The sequence below is a fragment of the Hippocampus bargibanti genome, linkage group LG11, assembly GCF_051943395.1.
Source record: "Hippocampus bargibanti isolate YZ-2025 linkage group LG11, ASM5194339v1, whole genome shotgun sequence".
Taxonomy (NCBI): Eukaryota; Metazoa; Chordata; class Actinopteri; order Syngnathiformes; family Syngnathidae; genus Hippocampus; species Hippocampus bargibanti.
In genome coordinates, this window is record NC_142744.1 from 2,265,001 (window position 1) to 2,286,070 (window position 21,070).

General features: G+C 39.0%; 2 protein-coding genes across 4 annotated transcripts in view; one reads left to right on the top strand and one right to left on the bottom strand.

Annotated features, from left to right (window-relative positions):
* The window catches only part of amph (amphiphysin), a 21,892-nt gene extending 4,755 nt beyond the window's left edge, over positions 1–17,137 (top strand). Inside the window, exons 8-21 of one of the 3 annotated variants that reach the window (XM_089008049.1) lie at positions 382–457; positions 588–670; positions 2,459–2,597; positions 7,594–7,713; positions 7,794–7,877; positions 8,719–8,745; positions 8,829–8,846; positions 8,940–10,898; positions 11,836–11,877; positions 12,009–12,182; positions 12,650–12,703; positions 13,998–14,180; positions 14,302–14,403; positions 14,842–17,137. In XM_089008049.1, coding sequence (XP_088864175.1) covers positions 382–457; positions 588–670; positions 2,459–2,597; positions 7,594–7,713; positions 7,794–7,877; positions 8,719–8,745; positions 8,829–8,846; positions 8,940–10,898; positions 11,836–11,877; positions 12,009–12,182; positions 12,650–12,703; positions 13,998–14,180; positions 14,302–14,403; positions 14,842–14,946 — 3,166 coding nt within the window. In that variant the 3' untranslated portion in view covers positions 14,947–17,137. Of the gene's footprint in view, positions 1–381; positions 503–587; positions 671–2,458; positions 2,598–7,593; positions 7,714–7,793; positions 7,878–8,718; positions 8,746–8,828; positions 8,847–8,939; positions 10,899–11,835; positions 11,878–12,008; positions 12,183–12,649; positions 12,704–13,997; positions 14,181–14,301; positions 14,404–14,841 lie in introns of those variants that run through there. The other 2 variants (XM_089008051.1, XM_089008050.1) reach the window with 2 other exon arrangements.
* LOC148891107 (inhibin beta A chain-like) overlaps positions 1–21,070 on the bottom strand; it is a 113,765-nt gene that overhangs the window by 11,628 nt on the left and 81,067 nt on the right. The gene's annotated exons all lie outside the window — the stretch shown is intronic.

Below are 21,070 nucleotides of genomic sequence, written 5' to 3' on the forward strand. Positions count from 1 at the left end.
AATGTTATCAACATATATAACAAAACGAGTTATAATACAACAAGAATAAATGATTATGTGGATAACTGGAGGATTTCCCGTCCGACTACGTCACCGGCAAGAAGAATGGCGTATTTTCTCCGTATATCGAGCATGAAATGACAACATTTTGCATGGATTGTAATCCTGTGTTCCAGATATCCGTTGTAAGGAATCTGTCTTTGTTGTCATTTAATGGTAAAATAAATAAAATACACACGATTTTTTTTAAGATTAAGGAATTTCTGTTTGACAGAATTCTTTATGAGAATATACTTACTGTATCGATATATTTATACACACATATATGCATATATATATATTTTTTCTTTTTTTTTGGTGATTTATTTTGGTGTGTTTCAGCCGAGTGGGGTTCTACATCAGCACCTTCAAAAGCGTGACAAGTCTGGAGGCCAGATTTCACCGTGAGATATCTCTGGTGTGGCGAAACGTCGTGAAATTAAACACTTGTTCAAGTTGAAAGGTTCATTTAATTAAAAAAAATATATATATAAATATATATATATATATATTCTCTGCTCCGCACGATGGCTTCTATCAACGTTTAGGTGTGTAAGCAGCTGTATGAAGTCATGATGCAATTGAGCGAACAACATGCTGACAAAATGTTCACCATCCAAGGAGCACCCAGGTATGGAGTATTTGTGTTATTCATATTCTTATTACCTTAAAATACCACAATCATACAGTGGATAAACATTCAAATCGACAAATGGATCAGTGATGTGTGACATATGCGTTAAAAGCTTGCCATGAACACTTATACCGCTCACTAATGTTATTATTTCCCCCTCTTCCTCTATTAAGTTGAAAATATCTACTAAGAAGTTTGGGTTTCTCACCGTAATTTGCATTTCTTGCTATTTATAACTATTGTGGCATTTTTGGACGAGTGAAATGAAAGATGTCTATATTTATGACCAGATTTGCGTGAGTCGCCATTGATTTTGCCAAATATTGCTTGCTACGTTTTGAGTCAGCATATGTGTTCCTGTAGATAGCAAGACCGCTAGATAGATCACTAGCTAGATCGCCAGCTAGATCGCTAACTCGATCGCCAGCTAGATCACTAGCTAGATTGCTCGATAGATTTCTAGATAGATCGCTAGATAGAATGCTAGATAGATCGCTAGCTAGATGACTCGCTAGATCACTAGCTAGATCGCTAGCTAGATTGTTAGATAGATCGCTAGCTATATTGCGAGATGGATCACTAGCTAGATTGCTAGATGTATTGCTATCTATCTTGTTAGATAGATTGCTAGCTAGATTGCTAGATAAATTGCTAGCTAGATTGGTAGTTAGCTCGCTAGTGAGATTGCTAGCTAGATTGCTGGCTAGATCGCAAGGTAAATTGCTCGCTAGATTTCTAGTTAGATTGCTAGATAGATCGCTAGCTAGATTGATTGCTATCTATCTTGTTAGATAGATTGCTAGCTAGATTGCTAGATAAATTGCTAGCTAGATTGGTAGTTAGCTCGCTAGTGAGATTGCTAGCTAGATTGCTGGCTAGATCGCAAGGTAAATTGCTCGCTAGATTTCTAGTTAGATTGCTAGATAGATCGCTACCTAGATTGCTAGCTAGATTGTTAGATAGATCGCTAGCTAGATTTCTAGCTAGATCGCTAGATAAATTGCTAGCTAGATTGCGAGCTAGATCGCTATATAGAAGGCTAAATAGATCGCAAGTTAGATTGCTAGCTCTATCGCTAACTATATCGCTACCTAGATCGCTAGATAGAATGCTAGATAGATCGCTAGCTAGATGACTCGCTAGATCACTAGCTAGATTGTTAGATAGATCGCTAGCTATATTGCGAGATGGATCGCTAGCTAGATTGCGAGATGGATTGCTATCTATCTTGTTAGATAGATCGCTAGCTAGATTGCTAGATAAATTGCTAGCTAGATTGGTAGTTAGCTCGCTAGTGAGATTGCTAGCTAGATTGCTGGCTAGATCGCAAGGTAAATTGCTCGCTAGATTTCTAGTTAGATTGCTAGATAGATCGCTAGCTAGATTGCTAGCTATTTGTTAGATAGATCGCTAGCTAGATTGCTAGCTAGATTTCTAGCTAAATCGCTAGATTAATTGCTAGGTAGATTGCGACCTAGATCGCTATATAGAATGCTAAATAGATCGCAAGCTAGATTGCTAGCTATATTGCTAACGATATCGCTAGCTAGATCGCTTGTTAGATCGCTAGATAGATCATTAGATAGATTGCTAGATAGATCGCTAGTTAGATCGCTAGCTAGATTGCAAACTAGATCGCTAGCTCGCCAGCTAGATCACTAGCTAGATAGCTCGCTAGATATATTGCTCGATAGTTCGCCAGCTAAATAGACTCCATAAATGTTTTAAAAGCTTCACAAAGCTTCATCAGTAAGTTGGGCTTTCAACTCTTTTCCCTTTGGCCAGTGATTCGGGCCCGTTGCGGCTGGCTCGGACTCCTTCGCCCCCCGAAGACGAAAGTCCACCTGAAAGTCCAGACGCCGGTTCCAATCACATGCTACGCCCGGTTTCTCCCGGGCCGCCTCGTCCCAAATCTCCCATGCAGGTAAACAAGTCGACCGGGAATCCGGGTCCGTTTACGAGAGGATGCAAGTTACAGTATATGAGCTTTAAAAGTGATTTCGCCAGGTTTTTAGCATGTTAGCATCAGCCTAGCGAGGCTGAATTTGTTGTTTAATGTTCTGTGGCTGTTCTTCTTTTCTGCACTACTCATCTCTTGGATGGTGAGTCAACTTGTGCCGTAATCACACTTGTGTTAGTCTTTGTGTGTACAGTGATACCTCGGTTTACGAACCCCTTGGCTTACGAACTTTTCGGTTTACGAACGTTACATTTATGAACATTTTACTTCGGCATAAAAAACTTTTTTTCGGGATACACACGGAGCGCCATAGCGAGCCCGTTCTCCTAACAAGAAAATGGCAGCCGACTGCTTTTGTCCTCTATTCCCCGCCCCCGGTCTTCGGTTAAAGCCACGTGATTGGTCAAGAACGCAGCAGTGAGGGAGTGGGGTTACAGACAGAGAGAGAGTGAGGCCGTTAAACATTAAAGAGACAGGCAGACGACAGAGATAGAATGAGAAAATGGATAGAAAACACAGTGAAATTTGGACTTGTTTCAACTTTGATAGTTCAAAGGCAGAGTGTAGACTGCAAGGTTAAAATATCCCATCAATCAGGCTCCACAAACAACCCAGCTAAACAGAACACAATTGATGAGGAACAAGGTAAAATGATCGCAAACCGGCCACTCCATTCCATCAAGCCATCAACGACCATCACAAAGGTAAATAAAACGACTGTATTATACAGTACAGTTTATTTCTTTAATTATAATACCATAGCACATTTATTATACATAAAATAAGGTATATTTTGTGTAGTTTTAAGGCTTAGAAAATTAAGAAGTAGAAAATTATGTTTTATGGGGACATGGGAACGGATTATTCTCATTTGAATGGTTTCCTATGGGAAATTAATTTTTGGGATACACACTTTTCGCCTTACACACTCTGTCTGGGAACCAATTAAGTTCGTAAGCCAAGGTATCACTGTATTAGGAAAAAGTCTAGCGGCATTATGAACATATTTGTCAAGCACATTTGGACAAATATGTATGGAAATATGTCGCTTCTACAATTCCCGTTCCCATTTTCTGACTGAGGGAGTGACGGTATTTGTTCTTTGTCTTGTCGGACGGTGTTCTCGAAGGCGACTTTGATTTAAGTGCTTGAAATCCTTCAACTCATTCACATCCCTTTTAAAAAGTCAGTTTCACGTAACCATTGGGTCTTTCAAATTCAATTGAAAGAAGATACAGTAAAGTCTCGTTATATCGATATCGGATATATCGATAGTCCCGGTTATATCGATACTATTTCTATGCACGCACGGAGAAAATTACATGCAGACAGGGTCGGATATATCGATAGTCCCGGTTATATCGATATTTTTTCGGACTCCCTTGAATATCGATATAACGAGACTTTACTGTATTGTAGGCGCTGGAAAAAAAACGACTGTACTTTGCGGTGTATAAGGCGCACCCGAAAGCCTTAATTTTCTTCCAAAGAAGACCCTGCGCCTTATACGCCGGGTTGCCTTATATGTAAAGTCATATTAAGCCACAACACGACTGTCAGCAGCCACCGACTACATTTCCCACCCCCCCCTAGAAGAAGTAGCGTGCAACCCCAGCTTCTACTGTAGCGCCTTACACACCACCTTATATTTGGAAAAACCGCCTTATATTTGCAAAATGTTTATATATCAATATATTTTATTTGTAAAACTCTTTTTCATTCATTGAAAGTGCGTTTTATAGTCTGGTGCGCCTTATATACAGTAAAGTCTCGTTATATCGATATTCAAGGGAGTCCGAAAAAATATCGATATAACCGGGACTATCGATATATCCGACCCTGTTTGCATGTATTTTTCTCCGTGCGTGCATAAAAATAGTATCGATATAACCGGGACTATCGATATATCCGATATCGATATAACGAGACTTTACTGTATATAGAAAACGTTTGAAAAGACACCATTCATTAGTGGTACGCCTTATACTCTGTTCCGCCTTATACACCGGAAAATATAGTAGATGGGTGGAACGGACAACAAACACACAGGGAAGTAACAAAAAATAGTTTTGGAATGATTTTCTATATGCTAAAAATGCCCATCGTAGTACAAACTGCCCATACGGGAAAACACACTCGCAGCGCATGATCTGTGAAGTGCTAATCAGTCTACATTACTCGAACTCAGGGGTGTCAAAGTCATTTTTTGCCGCGGGCTACGTTGTAGTTATGGTTTCCTCTCGAGGGCCGTTATGAATTTGGGGAAGCCATTAGAATGTTTAAATCCCTTCAAACATTACATATAGAGCACACAGCAAATTAATGAATAACTCATTTTCAAATCTGAAGTCAAGAATAATGACTTTTATTGTGGTTGACATCCAAAAATATGAAATTTTGGCTCAGATTTTAGCAATCATCATGAAATTTAACAAGTTTGATTTGCTTTCGCGGGCCGAAAAAAAATGATGTGGCGGGCCGGATTTGGCCCGCGGGCCTTGACTTTGACACCTGTTCTCTAACTCTTAACCCTAACCCTCACCCTCATAATTGACACGAGAAGCTAAGATTCACCCCTTCATACTCGGGATATCAAAAAACAATGTAATGGCGGCCCGATTATGGCGTTGACATCACAGTGCAGACGTACCAGGTTCAATTCTAGCTCTGACTTTCCTGTGTGGAGTTTGCATGTTCTGCGTAGCTACTCCAGTTTCCTCCGACGTTCCAAAAAACATGCACGACAGGCTGATTGAACACTCGAAATTGTCGCTAGGCGTGAGTAGGAGCGCAAATTGTTGTTTGCCTCTGTGTGCCCTGGGATTGGCTGGCAACCGGTTCAGAGTGTCCCCTGCCTAATGCCCAAAGACAGCTGGGATAGACTCTGGTTGCCAGGTTTAGAAAATGGATGGCTGGAAATCCAAAGCGATACAACGCTACCACCTACTGGTGTCTGTTTCTCAGTACAGTTACTTCAAAAGTTGAATTTGAGAGACTCTCTCGTGCTTATCCCGTACAAAAAAAAAAGTATCCAATCGTATTTGTCGGCGCAGATAAACAAATGTCCACGACGGTGAATGAGTTTGAGTGTTTCTGCAGGTTTTAAACGGATTGCCTTTGAGCACTTGACATGCGTGACGTGATTCCGGTGGGGGCGGTCAGAGAATCCTATTTATCAAAGATTTTTGTACGGCATTACAGTAAAGTCTCGTTATATCGATATCGGATATATCGATAGTCCCGGTTATATCGATACTATTTCTATGCACGCACGGAGAAAATTACATGCAAACAGGGTTGGATATATCGATAGTCCCGGTTATATCGATATTTTTTCGGACTCCCTTGAATATCGATATAACGAGACTTTACTGTACTTTGATGAAGGGATCTCTATGTGGATTCAAAAAACCTTTTCTGAATTCCTTGACAAAAAAAATGATTTGATTCCTGGAATGAATATGAGCCGTGTTGACTGTTCGCCGACACGCGAGCAGATATTTGTGGGAACCGGTCTTGTAGAACCAATGTGTTTTTGTTGTGTTTTCAAGTCTTTGTACTTCTACTCAAGTACTGAATACCAATACATGTACTTTCCTCCCCTCCCCCCATCTCTTCTTCTACCACCTTCAATCATGTGACCCCCTTTTCCCATTTCATAGGAAGTTTTAACAACAAAAATGATATTTGGGGGAACAAATTGTTACCCCTCAATACGATATATTGTGGTGTAAAATAATACCTGACAAGATTAACTAACCAATTAACTAAGTAGTTAATTCAGCAAGCATTAAATAAATAACTAATTAATTCATCAATTTTTTTATTTATTGGTGTATTAATTTATCAATGAACCTGTTTATTTATTTATGTGTATCTATTTATTTATTTAGCACTGACACATGTATTTATTTATTTAGTTATCTGGCTGATTATTAATTAATGTTTTTATTTATTTGGCTGGTTATTCATTCATTTATTTATTCGGTTGCTTATTTATTTATTCGTTGTTTTAATCTCACTGGTTATTAATAAATTAATGTATTTGGTTGCTAATTCATTTATTTGGTTACATATTCATTCATTAATTCATTCATTCGTTCATTTACTTATTTATTTATATGCCAATTTCATATTTATTTATTTATTTGGTTAGCTATTTATTTATCTCATCTCATCTCTCATTATTCATTTATTGATTGATTTGGTTGGTTATTCATTCATTCACTCATTCATTCATTCACTTATTTCTTTATTTATATACCAAGTACCTATTTATGTATGTATTTATTTATTTGGTTGCCTATTTGTTTATTTATTTATCTAGTTGCTCATTCATTCATTCGTTCTTTCATTTACTTATTTCTTTATATAAAATTATATTATATTATATTATAAGTACCTATGTATTTATTTATTTGGTTGCCCATTTCTTTCTTTATTTCATTGCTTATTCATTCATTCATTCGTTCACTCATTTACTTATTTCTTTATTTATATAAAATTATATTATATTATATTATAAGTACCTATGTATTTATTTATTTATTTGGTTGCCCATTTCTTTCTTTATTTCATTGCTTATTCATTCATTCATTCGTTCACTCATTTACTTATTTCTTTATTTATATAAAATTATATTATATTATATTATATTATAAGTACCTATGTATTTATTTATTTGGTTGCCCATTTCTTTCTTTATTTCATTGCTTATTCATTCATTCATTCGTTCACTCATTCATTCATTTACTTATTTCTTTATTTATATACAAAGTACCTATTTATTAATTTAGCTGGTTCTTCATTCGCTCATTTATTTATTTGGTTTCTTATTTATTTATGCATTTCTGTTTAATTTCACTGGTTATTTATTTGTTTATTATTATAAGCCAGACAGCATTTCGATGACTGCCAAAGGTCGCGTATGTCGTCTCATGACCACGTTTCTGTTGTGCAGATGAAAAAGGGCCCCCCTGTGCCTCCGCCCCCCAAAGTTACGCCTTCCAAGGAAGTGGTGGAGGAACAAATCATCGACCTGTTCGGAGGGGAGTTTTTACCCGCACCGTCCCCATCTCAGGTCTGTAAGCATTTCAAAAGGAAAAGGCGGGCAACGGGGGGACGGGTTGCCTCATCACAAACTGCCTTGTCCCTCCATAGCCCAACGAGAGGCCGGGTGAATCGCTGCTTGATCTCGATTTCGACGCCTTCCAACCGGATGAAAGTGTGTCGCCAGTACCGCAGGTTGGTGACGCAAAAGCATCTTCATGCACGCAATGTGATATAAGCCATTTTATATCATTTCACTTTATGAAAATAATAATAATAACAACAACAACAACAACAACAATAATACAAATACTACTACTACTACTACTACTACTACTACTACTACTACTACTACTAATAATAATAATAATAACAATAATAATAATAATAATAATAATAATAATAATAATAATAATACCTTCACTACTACTACTACTACTACTACTACGAGTAATAATAATAAGAATCATCATAACAATAATACAACTACAGTAAAGTCTCGTTATATCGATATTCAAGGGAGTCCGAAAAAATATCGATATAACCGGGACTATCAATATATCCGACCCTGTTTGCATGTAATTTTCTCCGTGCGTGCATAGAAATAGTATCGATATAACCGGGACTATCGATATATCCGATATCGATATAACGAGACTTTACTGTACTGATAATAGTACTAATAATAACAATACTAATAGTACTAATAATAACAATAATAATAGTACTACTACTACTACTACTACTACTAATAATAATAATACAAATAATAATACTAATAATAATAATTATTGTCGTATGTCAAGCACAATAACAGTCATGATTGTAAACTTCAGATTTGAAAACTAGTTATTCATTCATTTGTTGTGTGCTTCATATATAATATTTGGTCTCTACCATTTAATTGTGGCAAAATTTAAATATCATTAATTCTCATTAATGGGTATTTTTTGGATAACGCACAAAATAAACACTTGGAATTCTGAGCGAATTCCAAGATTTTATAAATTTGAATCTCCTCTTTTTTTTCCCCAAGACTGCTGTGCCTTGGGATACATGGTCGGTAAGTATATTTGGCTTTGCTGCACTTGATTTGTCCGTAAAATCCTTTGATACATCAACCGTGTCCTACTCCTTCCTTCCTAGGCTCAGCCAGCCCAATCTGTAAGTCCATGCGCGATACCCTAAACACCACGTCTACATTTGTCGCATTTGACGCCGTACTGTAGACTGAAGTCATTTCCTGCATTTCCTCAGGCTTCGGAAAGCGGCTTTGTCGCCGACTGGTCAGCTGACTTTGGTTCAGCAGCCACCAACGGAGAGGCTGCCGCAGAGGAGGCTGCAACGGAAGCTCCTGAAGGGGCTGAGGCAGGGGATCGGGGTGGTGATGGAGATAAAATCACAACCCCTCCTCCCAAGGACAGTGAGACAGCAGAGGATGAGGTTAGCAGCCCAGATGTACCGTCGCAAACACACCCCAACCTTCCCGATGGTGCCGATGGCGAACCGGGAACGGCTCAGGCAGAGTTGGAGGGCAATAAACTAGGGGAGGGAGATCGTAGGAAATCCACCCCTGGGCTGATCTTCACCAACGAGTTTGGTGAACAGATTGAGGACAGTTCCAAAGAGGCGACAGAGAAGTGGTCCAGGTCTCCTGATGGTTCAGGATCGGAATACGAAACCGCCGAAGAATGGGGGGATGGGATACAGGGAGGGAGCTGGGCAAGTGCGGACAATGAGCATTCACGTGACCATCCAACGGATGATAGAAACGTAGCTGGGATGAGGGATACCTCAGCCACTCGAGGTGGTGATGACAAGGACAAAGGTCCCAAAGATGAGCAGAAAGCAACGGATGTCATATCCGGAGATGTTGGAAGGAAGGAGTCTGTAAAGTGGGCGGAAACGCAGGAGGGAGGCGCGTTTAATTCGGATCCTTTGGCAGAGACGCAGGGGCAAAGCATTATTCTTGCTGAACCAGATAAAGGACTGGTGTTAGATTTGGCTTCTTTTGCTGAAGAACAGGGAGGCGGGTTTGATTCAGATCCGTTTGCTGACATACAGGGAGAAGGTGCGTTTGATTCTGACCCTTTTGCTGAAACTCGGGCAGAAAGGGTGTTTGATTCCGACCCTTTTGTTGAAACTCAGGGAGGAAATGCGTTAGATTCTGACCCTTTTGCTGAAATTCAGGGAGAAGGTCCATTTGATTCCGACCCTTTCGCTGAAACCCGGGGACAAGGTACGTTTGATTCGGACCCTTTTGCTGAAACTAAGGGACAAGGTGCGTTTGATTCCGACCCTTTCGCTGAAACTCGGGTACAAGGTGCGTTAGATTCTGACCCTTTTGCTGAAATTCAGAGAGAAGGTCCGTTTGCTGAAACTCCGAGACAAGGTGCGTTTGATTCAGACCCTTTTGCTGAAACTCAGGGAGGAGGTGCGTTTGATTCCGATCCTTTTGCTGAAACTCGGGGACAAGGTGCGTTTGATTCGGACCCTTTTGCTGAAACTCAGGGAGGAAGTGCGTTAGATTCTGACCCTTTTTCTGAAACTCAGAGAGAAGGTCCGTTTGCTGAAACTCCGAGACAAGGTGCGTTTGATTCCGATCCTTTTGCTGAAACTCAGGGAGGAGGTACATTTGATTCGGACCCTTTCGCTGAAACTCTGGGAGGAAGTACGTTAGATTCTGACCCTTTTGCTGAAATTCAGAGAGAAGGTCCGTTTGCTGAAACTCCGAGACAAGGTGCGTTTGATTCTGACCCTTTTGCTGAAACTAAGGGAGGAAGTCTGTATGATTCCGACCCTTTTGCTGAATCACGAGGGGCAGGTGGCTTCAGTTCAGATCCTTTCGCGGAAAGACAGGACCTTGATTCATTCGATCGCATTCGTTTTGCTGACTCCCACACCACGGACGAGGCTGATCGTTTGAAGTCAGAATCCGGCTTTAAGGCCGAGGGTTTTGTGGTCTCTGGAGATGAAGAAAGCAAGCGGGATCCTTTTGCAAGCAGTCTCTGTGCAGCCTCCACAGATGCTGTGGTCAATAGCAACGTGTCCTGGAAGCAAGCTGGCAATGAACCAAGAAGCTCAACCTTGGAGGTTCCAGTTGTAGATGTTACCAAAGTCCGCAAGGAACCGGAAAATTCTGACATGTCCGAAGATGAGGCTGCAAACCTGAGATTTGGAAAATTGTACCAAGATGTAGCTAAAGCAAAGGAAGAGGTACATGGTCCCATTTTTAGCGTGCTGGTTTGGCAGCAAGTAGACGTCCGTTGAAATTCTAAACCTTCCTCCCGTTAACCCCAACCTGATCTTTCCTTCTCCTCTGAAACGCTTCCCGTGCCTGACATGTGACCCGATTTCTTATTTTCCAACTTTAGTCGGTAACTAGAATGGTTGAGCAAGCTTGAGCAAATTCCGTCCTTCTCGGGAACTAGCCATCCATCGTGTCTTTGTCTGTATCCTTTGTCTCAGAATGCTCATTTCCCCGCAACATTGTAATAGCGCCCCCTGTCCTTCTGTTCCCTACTCTATCGCTCTATCTCTCTCTATCTATCTAGTTAGCTATCTCTGTAGCTATCTAGCTATTTCTCTTGCTAGCTATCTCTCTAGCTATCTATCTCTTTAGCATCTGTCTGTATCTCTATCTCGCTATCTCTCTGTCTATCGACCTATATCACTAGCTATCTAGCTAACTATATCACTAGCTATCTAGCTAGCTGTCTCTCTAGCTAGCTAGCTATCTCTCTCGCTATCTAGATAGCTATCTCTCTAACATCTGTCTGTCTGTATCTATCTAGCTGGTTATTTATTTATTTATTTATTTATCCACACACTGATTTATTGTCTATTTATTATGTATTTATTTATTTATTTATTTATTTGTACGTTTATTTATTTATTTATTTATTTATTTATTTATTTATTTATTTATTCATCAATTTATTTATTTATCCACACACTGATTTATTGTCTATTTATTATGTATTTATTTATTTCTTTGTCCATTTATTCATTCATTCATTTATTTATTTATTTATTTATCTACTCCTTCATTTATTCATAATTACTTAATTGATTAATAGATTAAATAATTAGTTAATATTTTTTTAAATGACTATTTGAGATTGTTTTCTCATTTTCAACATGTCTTCCAAAGGACGCCACCGGCCCATCGTTCTTTTCCGATTTTGATAAAATTGTGAGTAGCCATTTTGTGGTTTCTTGCGTCTTGATCGGCCGGATATCGATCAAATATTGTCAAACCTGTGAAATGGAGTTTAAAATATATATATATATATATATAATTCAATGTGGATCTATTCCTAATAGAAGGAAGTCAATCATGAATTAAGTGAGGTTTTGGAGATTGCCAATCCGGCACCTTCCACTGGTGATGAAGAAGTGCCTCCAGCTTCTCTGACTGATGAGGACAACCCACCTGTTGCCCCTCCCGACACTGCTGAGGAAAATACTTGTGGCTCACCACTGGAAGAAAACGCTCCTGTGAGTAAAATAACACTTTTCATGCTGATAATCGAACAGAATTTAACATTTATTGATAGTTGTCCACGTTATACAACCATTTTAACCCTTTCAGGGGTTACCACCGTCTCATATTATGAAATACGGGTAACATCCGACTTACGAGCAGGTTCCATTCGGACAAAACGGTCATAAGTCAAAATGGTCGTAAGTTGAAATCCATTCAAAATGTTGAATAAAGACTCAGTGCTAAATAAAGTGCCACGGGGGTGGTTATGGGTCGCCGGTGTTCGACCGGTTGCTGGGCTACTAGCTCGTTGCGGTGCCAGGTGTAGAATAAAAATTTAAAAAAAGGGATCTGGGGGTCATGGTCGTAAGTACGGGTGGTCGTAAGTCGCGCCGGTCGTAAGTCAGATGTTACCTTTAACTGAGATTTTTTTGTGTTATTTTGTTATGAACATTTATTTTGGATTTGACATTGATTTTAGGAATCGGTTCCAGTTTCGGAAGAAAAGAAGCAAAGTCCTGTTGACGAAGCTTCGGTAAATATGGAACGTTTCAAAATCACACCCGAGTTATTATTATTATTATTATTATTAGTAGTAGTAGTAGTAGTAGTAGTAGTAGTAGTACTATTCATACTATTCCTACTATTACTATTACTACTATCATTATCATTACTACTATTACTACTACCGTTGTCGTCGTCATAGTTATTATTATTATTATTATTATTACTACTATTCCTACTATTACTACTATTATTACTATCATTATCATTACTACTATTACTACTACTGTTGTCGTCATCATAGTTATTATTATTATTATTATTATTATTACTACTATTCCTACTATTACTACTATTATTACTATCATTATCATTACTACTATTACTACTACTATTACTACTACCGTTGTCGTCATCATAGTTATTATTATTATTATTATTATTATTATTATTACTACTATTCCTACTATTACTATTACTACTATCATTATCATTACTACTATTACTACTACCGTTGTCGTCGTCATAGTTATTATTATTATTATTATTATTATTACTACTATTCCTACTATAACTACTATTATTACTATCATTATCATTACTACTATTACTACTACAGTTGTCGTCATCATAGTTATTATTATTATTATTATTACTACTATTCCTACTATTACTACTATTATTACTATCATTATCATTACTACTATTACTACTACTGTTGTCGTCATCATAGTTATTATTATTACTATCATTATCATTACTACTATTACTACTACTATTACTACTACCGTTGTCGTCATCATAGTTATTATTATTATTATTATTATTACTACTATTCCTACTATTACTATTTCTACTATCATTATCATTACGACTATTACTACTACCGTTGTCGTCGTCATAGTTATTATTATTATTATTATTATTATTACTACTACTATTCCTACTATTACTACTATTATTACTATCATTATCATTACTACTATTACTACTACTATTACTACTACAGTTGTCGTCGTCATAGTTATTATTATTATTATTACTACTATTCCTACTATTACTATTACTACTATCATTATCATTACTACTATTACTACTACCGTTGTCGTCGTCATAGTTATTATTATTATTATTATTACTACTATTCCTACTATAACTACTATTATTACTATCATTATCATTACTACTATTACTACTACTATTACTACTACAGTTGTCGTCATCATAGTTATTATTATTATTATTAATATTAATTAATTAATAATAATAATAATTATGATTATGATGATGATGATGACGATTCTTATTATTGTTGGTTTGAATAGGAAACGATGGCCATCCCGTCTGTGGTGATCGAACCGGCCTCCAGCAACGAAGGCGACGACGATCGCGACGCAGATATCATCTCACCCTCGGCTATCAGTGACAACTGCGTGGCGGCCGACAAAGCTCCAATCAAAGCCCCAACTTCATGTCCGGGGGGGGTCCCCAGCGACTTCCTGTACAAGGTCAGTATTGGATATGGTATGTAGGAAATGACGGCGGTGGAGACTCTTTGCCTTTTTGGAAAGCCAAAGACCACCTGAGGTGATTGATTGATTGATTGATTGATTGATGAAAATTACACAGGTGCAGACAATGCACGACTTCGAAGCCGCCAATAGCGACGAGCTGGACCTAAAGCAAGGCGATGTGGTCTTAGTGGTCCCAACCGCCTCAGTGGAGGATCAGGTGAGTTTGTCGGGGTGTCCCATATTGGTGTTTTTCTTGCGGAGAGTGCCGATAAAGCGCTGGTCACACCTCTGACAATGTTTTTTTTCCCTTCCTTTTTGTCCATGTTAGCGCTTTGTTACAGTTTCAGCTGCTGTTAAAGTAAATAAATCAATATTTATGTATTTTTGTGTATTTTTTTTACAGCCACCCCCATTTCAAGCTCAGATAACTCCAGATCCATATAACTTAGGAATTAACTCTTTTTCTGATGAAAGAAGGCAGTCTAAGGTTTCTAACGCTGCCATGAATGTTTATGTAGTCCTAAAACTCAATATTCTGTGAGTGCTTGCATTTCAGTGAAAATGACAAAAACCCTGGCACATTTCGGACACATTTTTCGTCATCATCTGGCAGTGAATGAGTTAAATTGAAGACAAATGTCTTTTGATGCTGCAGGAAGCCGGCTGGCTGACGGGATTCAAGCAGAGCGACTGGGTGACGCTGGGAACCGGAGCGCAAAAAGGACTTTTCCCAGAAAACTTTACGCAGCGTTTGGAGTGAGAAGCTATCCCCGCCCGCATGTCCACAATGCCTTCGAAAACACCACTTGGTCTTTTCCCAGGATCAACCCTGAGCCCTGTGGTCTACTACCCACTCCTCCTTTGTCGCTCTACAAAAGGAAACGTTTGTGTGTGTGCATGTTTCATCTCAAAAGGCTATCAAAGCATATCTTCACCCTAAAGTGTAACACTGTGTTGAAGAATCACCCCCCCCCCCCCTAACGAATCACGATTTCATTCTTTAACCACGAAAGAAGCAATGTAAGTGGATCATGCTCATTTCTACGGATGTGCTCATACAGTGATACCTCGGTTTACGAACCCCTTGGCTTACAAACTTCTCGGTTTACGAACGTTACATTTATGAAAATTTTACCTTGGCATACGAACTATTTTTCGGGATACACACTGAGCTGCCACAATGAGTGATGTGTCATTCGCGAACGAGCCCGTTCTCCTAACAAGAAACTGGCAGCCGGATTGTTTTGGTCCTGTATTCCCCGCCCCCAGTCGTCGGTTAAAGCCACGTGATTGGTCAAGAACGCAGCAGTGAGGGGAGGTGGTTTAAACATTAAAGAGACAGGCAGACGACAGAGAGAGTGACAAAATGGATAGAAAACAGTGACATTTGGACTCCTTTCAACTTTGATAGTTAAAATGCAGAGTGTAGACTGCAAGGTTAAAATATACCATCAATCAGGCTCCACAAATAACCCGCACAAGCCCTCTGTACACTTGATGCAAAACGGTATCAATCCAGCTAAACAGAACACAATTGATGAGGAACAAGGTAAAATTTGAGAAAGAAGTTCCTCATCAAGTGTTTAATGCTGATGAAACCGGCCACTCCAGTCCACCAAGCCATCAACGACCATCACAAAGATAAATAAAATGACTTTATTCTACAGTACAGTTTATTTCTTCAATTATAATACCATAGCACATTTATTATACATAAAATAAGGTATATTTCGTGTAGTTTTAAGGCTTAGAAAATTAGAAAGTTGAAAATTATGGTTTATGGGAACGGATTATTCTCATTTTAATGGTTTCCTATGGGAAATTAATTTTTGGGATACACACTTTTTGCCTTACTTTGTCTGGGAAGCAATTAAGTTCGTAAGCCAAGGTATCACTGTATTTGGTTTATTGATCGGTGTTGTGCAACATGTTGTGACGTTTCACAGAGTTATCCCCCCCCCAAAAAAAAATAATATATTGCTCTTCCTATCTTAGTGTTCTTTGAACATGGTGGCAGAGAGAAACGGAAATTGTTTGGTAAAAAAAAAAAAAAAGTTTATGGGAAATCAGATTCCACGATATGAAGTTGGGAAAATACAGTCAAACCTTGTTTTTCGACCATATGTGGGAGTTGTCGCGGCTTGGAATTGAAGCGGATTTACGTGGGACAGGAGATCTCTTTTTCGTCAATGGATGCTACAGCTTCCTGTTTGCTTTCAAAACCTAGCATGTAGCACATGTGCACATTCCACCATGACGCCCCTGATCCACTGGTGAAAAGGACGTTTTGATCCTCTCCTCTTCATCTGGAACTGCTTCATATCACAAAGAAGGTGCAGAAAGTGCTAAAAATTGAAGACTGTCAGTGTGGTGTCACATTATTTTTATTTTTTGACTTTATGATGGCTCCGTAAGAAGGGCTGCCTTTACAGCAGCTCCTGTATTTTGTTTTTGCTGCTGTCAAATGTCAATTTCTCCACTGCAGGGATAAATAAAGGCTAATCTAATCTAATCAGAATCAATTTCACAAACCTGTTCGAACACCAATTTGGTCGAAAACCGAAACATTTCCGATTATAATCAATCTAATCAATGTATTTATTTATTTCTGTTATCGTGATTGAACAATACAAACACACCTACTTACAATGGAAGGCTACACGAGGATAATGCGTCGCTCACAATGAGAGGCGACACCAGGAAGTGACGTATAAGGAAACGCAGGGGAGTCGAGCGGTGCGTTCAGGTGCGCTCAGTTTGGTCGAGAACCCATTTTCGGTTGTAAACAGAGGCATAAAAAAACGGAAATTTTTGGTATGAAAATGAATTAGACGAGAGCTTAGATGTTCGAAAACCAAGGTTTGACTGTACAGTATATGTAAAGAGATCAGGGGATCATATCACTGTATTGAATTGTATTGTAACAATAAAAAAAACAGGTTTATGTCAGATTGAGTTTGTCATTTTTGGGTTGTGACCATTTTTTATTTTTTTTATTTTGCTGCAATCGACTTTTTAACTCATTAACTGCTATTCCCAAATTCATTCGGGAATCGAAAATATGACGTGGAGCTCCATTCTCGAATTTGGTCTGGTTTTGGAGGTACAGGTAAAGCGGTGGTCAGACCTCTGGCAATATTTTTTTCCCTTCCACGATGGGACAGCATTTGCCTTTTGTCCATGTTAGCGCTTTGTTACAGAGCTTCAGCTGTCGTTAAAGCACTATATCAATCGATATGGATGTCTTTTATTATATTTTGTACGGCCGCCCCTATTTCAATCTCAGATAAGTCCAGATCCATATAACTTAGGAATTAACTCTTTTTTTTTTTGTCGGATTGAATTTCTCATTTTTTTCTGATGAAAGAAGACAGTCAAAGGTTTCTTACGCTGAATACATTTTTTGATGTTTTTTTTTTATACCCACCGGCGTATAAGGCGTAAGGTCATCTTTTGAAGACAATCAAGGCTTTTGAATGCGCCTTATACAGCGGAAAATACCGAAAAACAAATATAGAACACCACAAATTAATGAAAGCTAGTTTTCACATTTGAAATAAAAAATAATGACTGTTATTGTGGTTTGTTTACATGCGACAATTACAAATTTTGGTTCGGACTTTAGCAAGCATCATGAAATTTCACAAGCTTCATTTGCTTTCGTGGGCCGAATAAAATGACATGACGGACCAGATTTGGCCCCCAGGGCCTCGCCTTTATCACCCATGTCCTCGAGCTTCGTAGATCTGCTCACCCTTCTCTCCGTCTCTTTTTTTTTTTGCAGATTTTGGACACTTTAAGTCATTTTTATTGGTGTTTTGGGCATTTTAGATGCTATAAAACACAGGTGTCAAAGTCAAGGCCCGCGGGCCAAATCCGGCCCGCCGCATCATTTTTTTCGGCCCGTGAAAGCAAATCAAACTTGTTAAATTCCATGATGATAGCTAAAATCTGAGCCAAAATTTCATATTTTTGGATGTCAACCACAATAAAAGTCATTATTCTTGACTTCAGATTTGAAAACGAGTTATTCATTAATTTGCTGTGTGCTCTATATGTAATATTTGAAGGGATTTAAACATTCTAATGGCTTCCCCAAATTCATAACGGCCCTCGAGAGGAAACCATAACTACAATGTGGCCCGTGGCAAAAAATGACTTTGACACCCCTGCTCTAAAACGTTTTTCTGATGTCAGTTAGGAAACAAAAAAGTGATGTCGGTTGTCCTTTAAATTTCTCTCATCTTCGATGTCGACGTCTCTCTTTCCACCATTTTGGAATCTTTCTTATTTGCCTCATCTTCACCCCACACACCCGTCCGTCACTGTCGTCGTCCACGGTTTGTGCTTGCTAAGCCCCTTTTTGTTAATTGATCATGTTGAAATGCGAAAATCACATAAGCGCCTCTGTCATCCCCCCCCCCCCCCCACGAAAGCATCTCTGGTTCCACTTTGCACTGTCATCTTATCCTCGTGGCACTCATCAATAAGCAAATGCGGAGGCTCCATCATGGTGACTCTCTGTGTGTCATTGCTCCACCATCATGGCGCAAGAAAGGAATATCAAATTCAATTTATGTGCCATAAAGTCCCCTCGGGGTGAGACGTATGTTCACCCGAAGGAACATGTGAAATTGCTTTATGGGCCAAAAATATTTGACCTGTGTATAATAATAATAATAATAATAATCATAATAATCATCATCATCATTATCATCATCATCATAATAATAATAACACATTTCACTTTGTAAGCGCCTTTCAAAACTCTCAAGGTCACTTTACAGTCACAGGATCGGTTTTTCTGCGAGTGAGAAGCGGCAGCCACACGCGCCAGCGTTCACTTAACCCGGAAGTAACTCAAATACAGTGAGACCTCAACTTACAAACACCTCAACTTACAAACTTTTCGTCTTACAAACGTCAAATTTCTGAAAATTAAACTTTATAATAAGCACTATTTTCATAATACACACCCACCACGGCTGGCGGAGTGATCTTCGGCGGAAGCACACGACCGAACAGCACCAGAGGTTAAGTTACCAACAGTCCTTATGGAAGGTGACTCTCCTTCCATAAACCATCAACGACCATTAAAAAGCAGTTTATTTCTTTAATTACAGTCCTCATGTAATGTGCCTCTTTCCAAACAGCAATTCCCTTTGACCTTCGACCTCCAACGCCATTCCATCAAGCCATAAATGACCATCACAAATGTAAATTTAGTGACTTTATGATACAATGCAGTGTATTTCTTTCATTACAATACAATAGCACATTTATTGTACATAGAATAAGGTATGTTGTGTGTAGTTTTAAGGCTTATTTAGTTGAAAAGTATATTTTATGGAAACCCGGGAACGGATTATTCCCATTTTAATGGTTTCCTATGGGAATTTTTTTTTTAGATACACACTTTTCGCCTTACACACTCTGTCTGGGAACCAATTAAGTTCGAAAGTTGAGGTCTCACTGTAGATAGAAAGCTAGCCAGCTAGATAACAGATAGCTAATAGATAGCCAGCTGGACAGTTAGCTCACCAGCTAGATAGCCATATAGCTAATAAATACCCAGCTACATAGCTAGCTAGCTAAAAAGATATCCAATAGATAGCAAATAGATTGCCAGCTCGACAGTTAGCTAACTAGCTCGATAGCCATATCGCTAATAAATAGCCAGCTATACGGTCTGTCAATCGTGTGGATTTTCACCTTTTGCAGCTAGGACACGAAATCCAGGACAATTCGAAAGCATGTCGTTTTATTAACGGCGGGGATGTTTGTTCGTTTTTTTTTTTTTTCTTTTTCTTTCCGCGACCTCGATTTGGTCTCAGCGGGGCAACACTTGACTTGCTGAGTGAGCAGCCCGGCTCGCCTCGGTGGGGGGTTTGGGCCTCCTCCACCGAGGTAATATCCACCCACATTCAATATTCATCAGCTACTGTGAGATTTGTGACGACAAGTCCATTTGATAGGCCGACAATGTACTGAGGTGGTCGGTGTGGTGCGCAGGTGCGCCAAAGCACATGACCGAGGCTTCCTGAGGACACACATGGGATGGCATGTGTGTAGAGGCTATGGGGAAGAGGGGGGGGGGCAATGTTATATGGATATCAATAATAATAATAATAATAATAATAATAATAATAATAATAATAATAATCCATTTCATTTATAAGCGCCTTTCAAAACTCTCAAGGTCACTAGCTATTTCTCTTGCTAGCGATCTAGCTAGCTATCTCACTAGCTATATCTCTAGCTAGCTATAGCTCTAACTAGCAATAGCTCTAGCTAGCTATCTCTCTACCTAGCTATCTCTCTAGCTAGCTAGCTATCTTTCTAGCTAGCTAGTTATCTCTCTAGCTAGCTAGCTATCTCTCTCTAGCTAGCTATCTCTCTCTCTCTCTAGCTAGCTATCTTTTTAGCTAGCTAGCTATCTCTCTAGCCATATCTCTAGCTAGCTAGCTATCTCTCTCTAGCTAGCTATCTCTCTCTCTCTCTAGCTAGCTAGCTATCTTTTTAGCTAGCTAGCTATCTCTCTAGCTAGCTATCTCTCTAGCTAGCTATCTATCTCTCTCTCTAGCTAGCTATCTCTCTCTCTCTCTAGCTAGCTAGCTATCTTTTTAGCTAGCTAGCTATCTCTCTAACTATATTTCTAGCTAGCTATCTCTCTAGCTATATCTCTAGCTAGCTATAGCTCTAACTAGCAATAGCTCTAGCTAGCTATCTCTCTACCTAGCTATCTCTCTAGCTAGCTAGCTATCTTTCTAGCTAGCTAGTTATCTCTCTAGCTAGCTAGCTATCTCTCTCTAGCTCGCTATCTCTCTCTCTCTCTCTAGCTAGCTATCTTTTTAGCTAGCTAGCTATCTCTCTAGCCATATCTC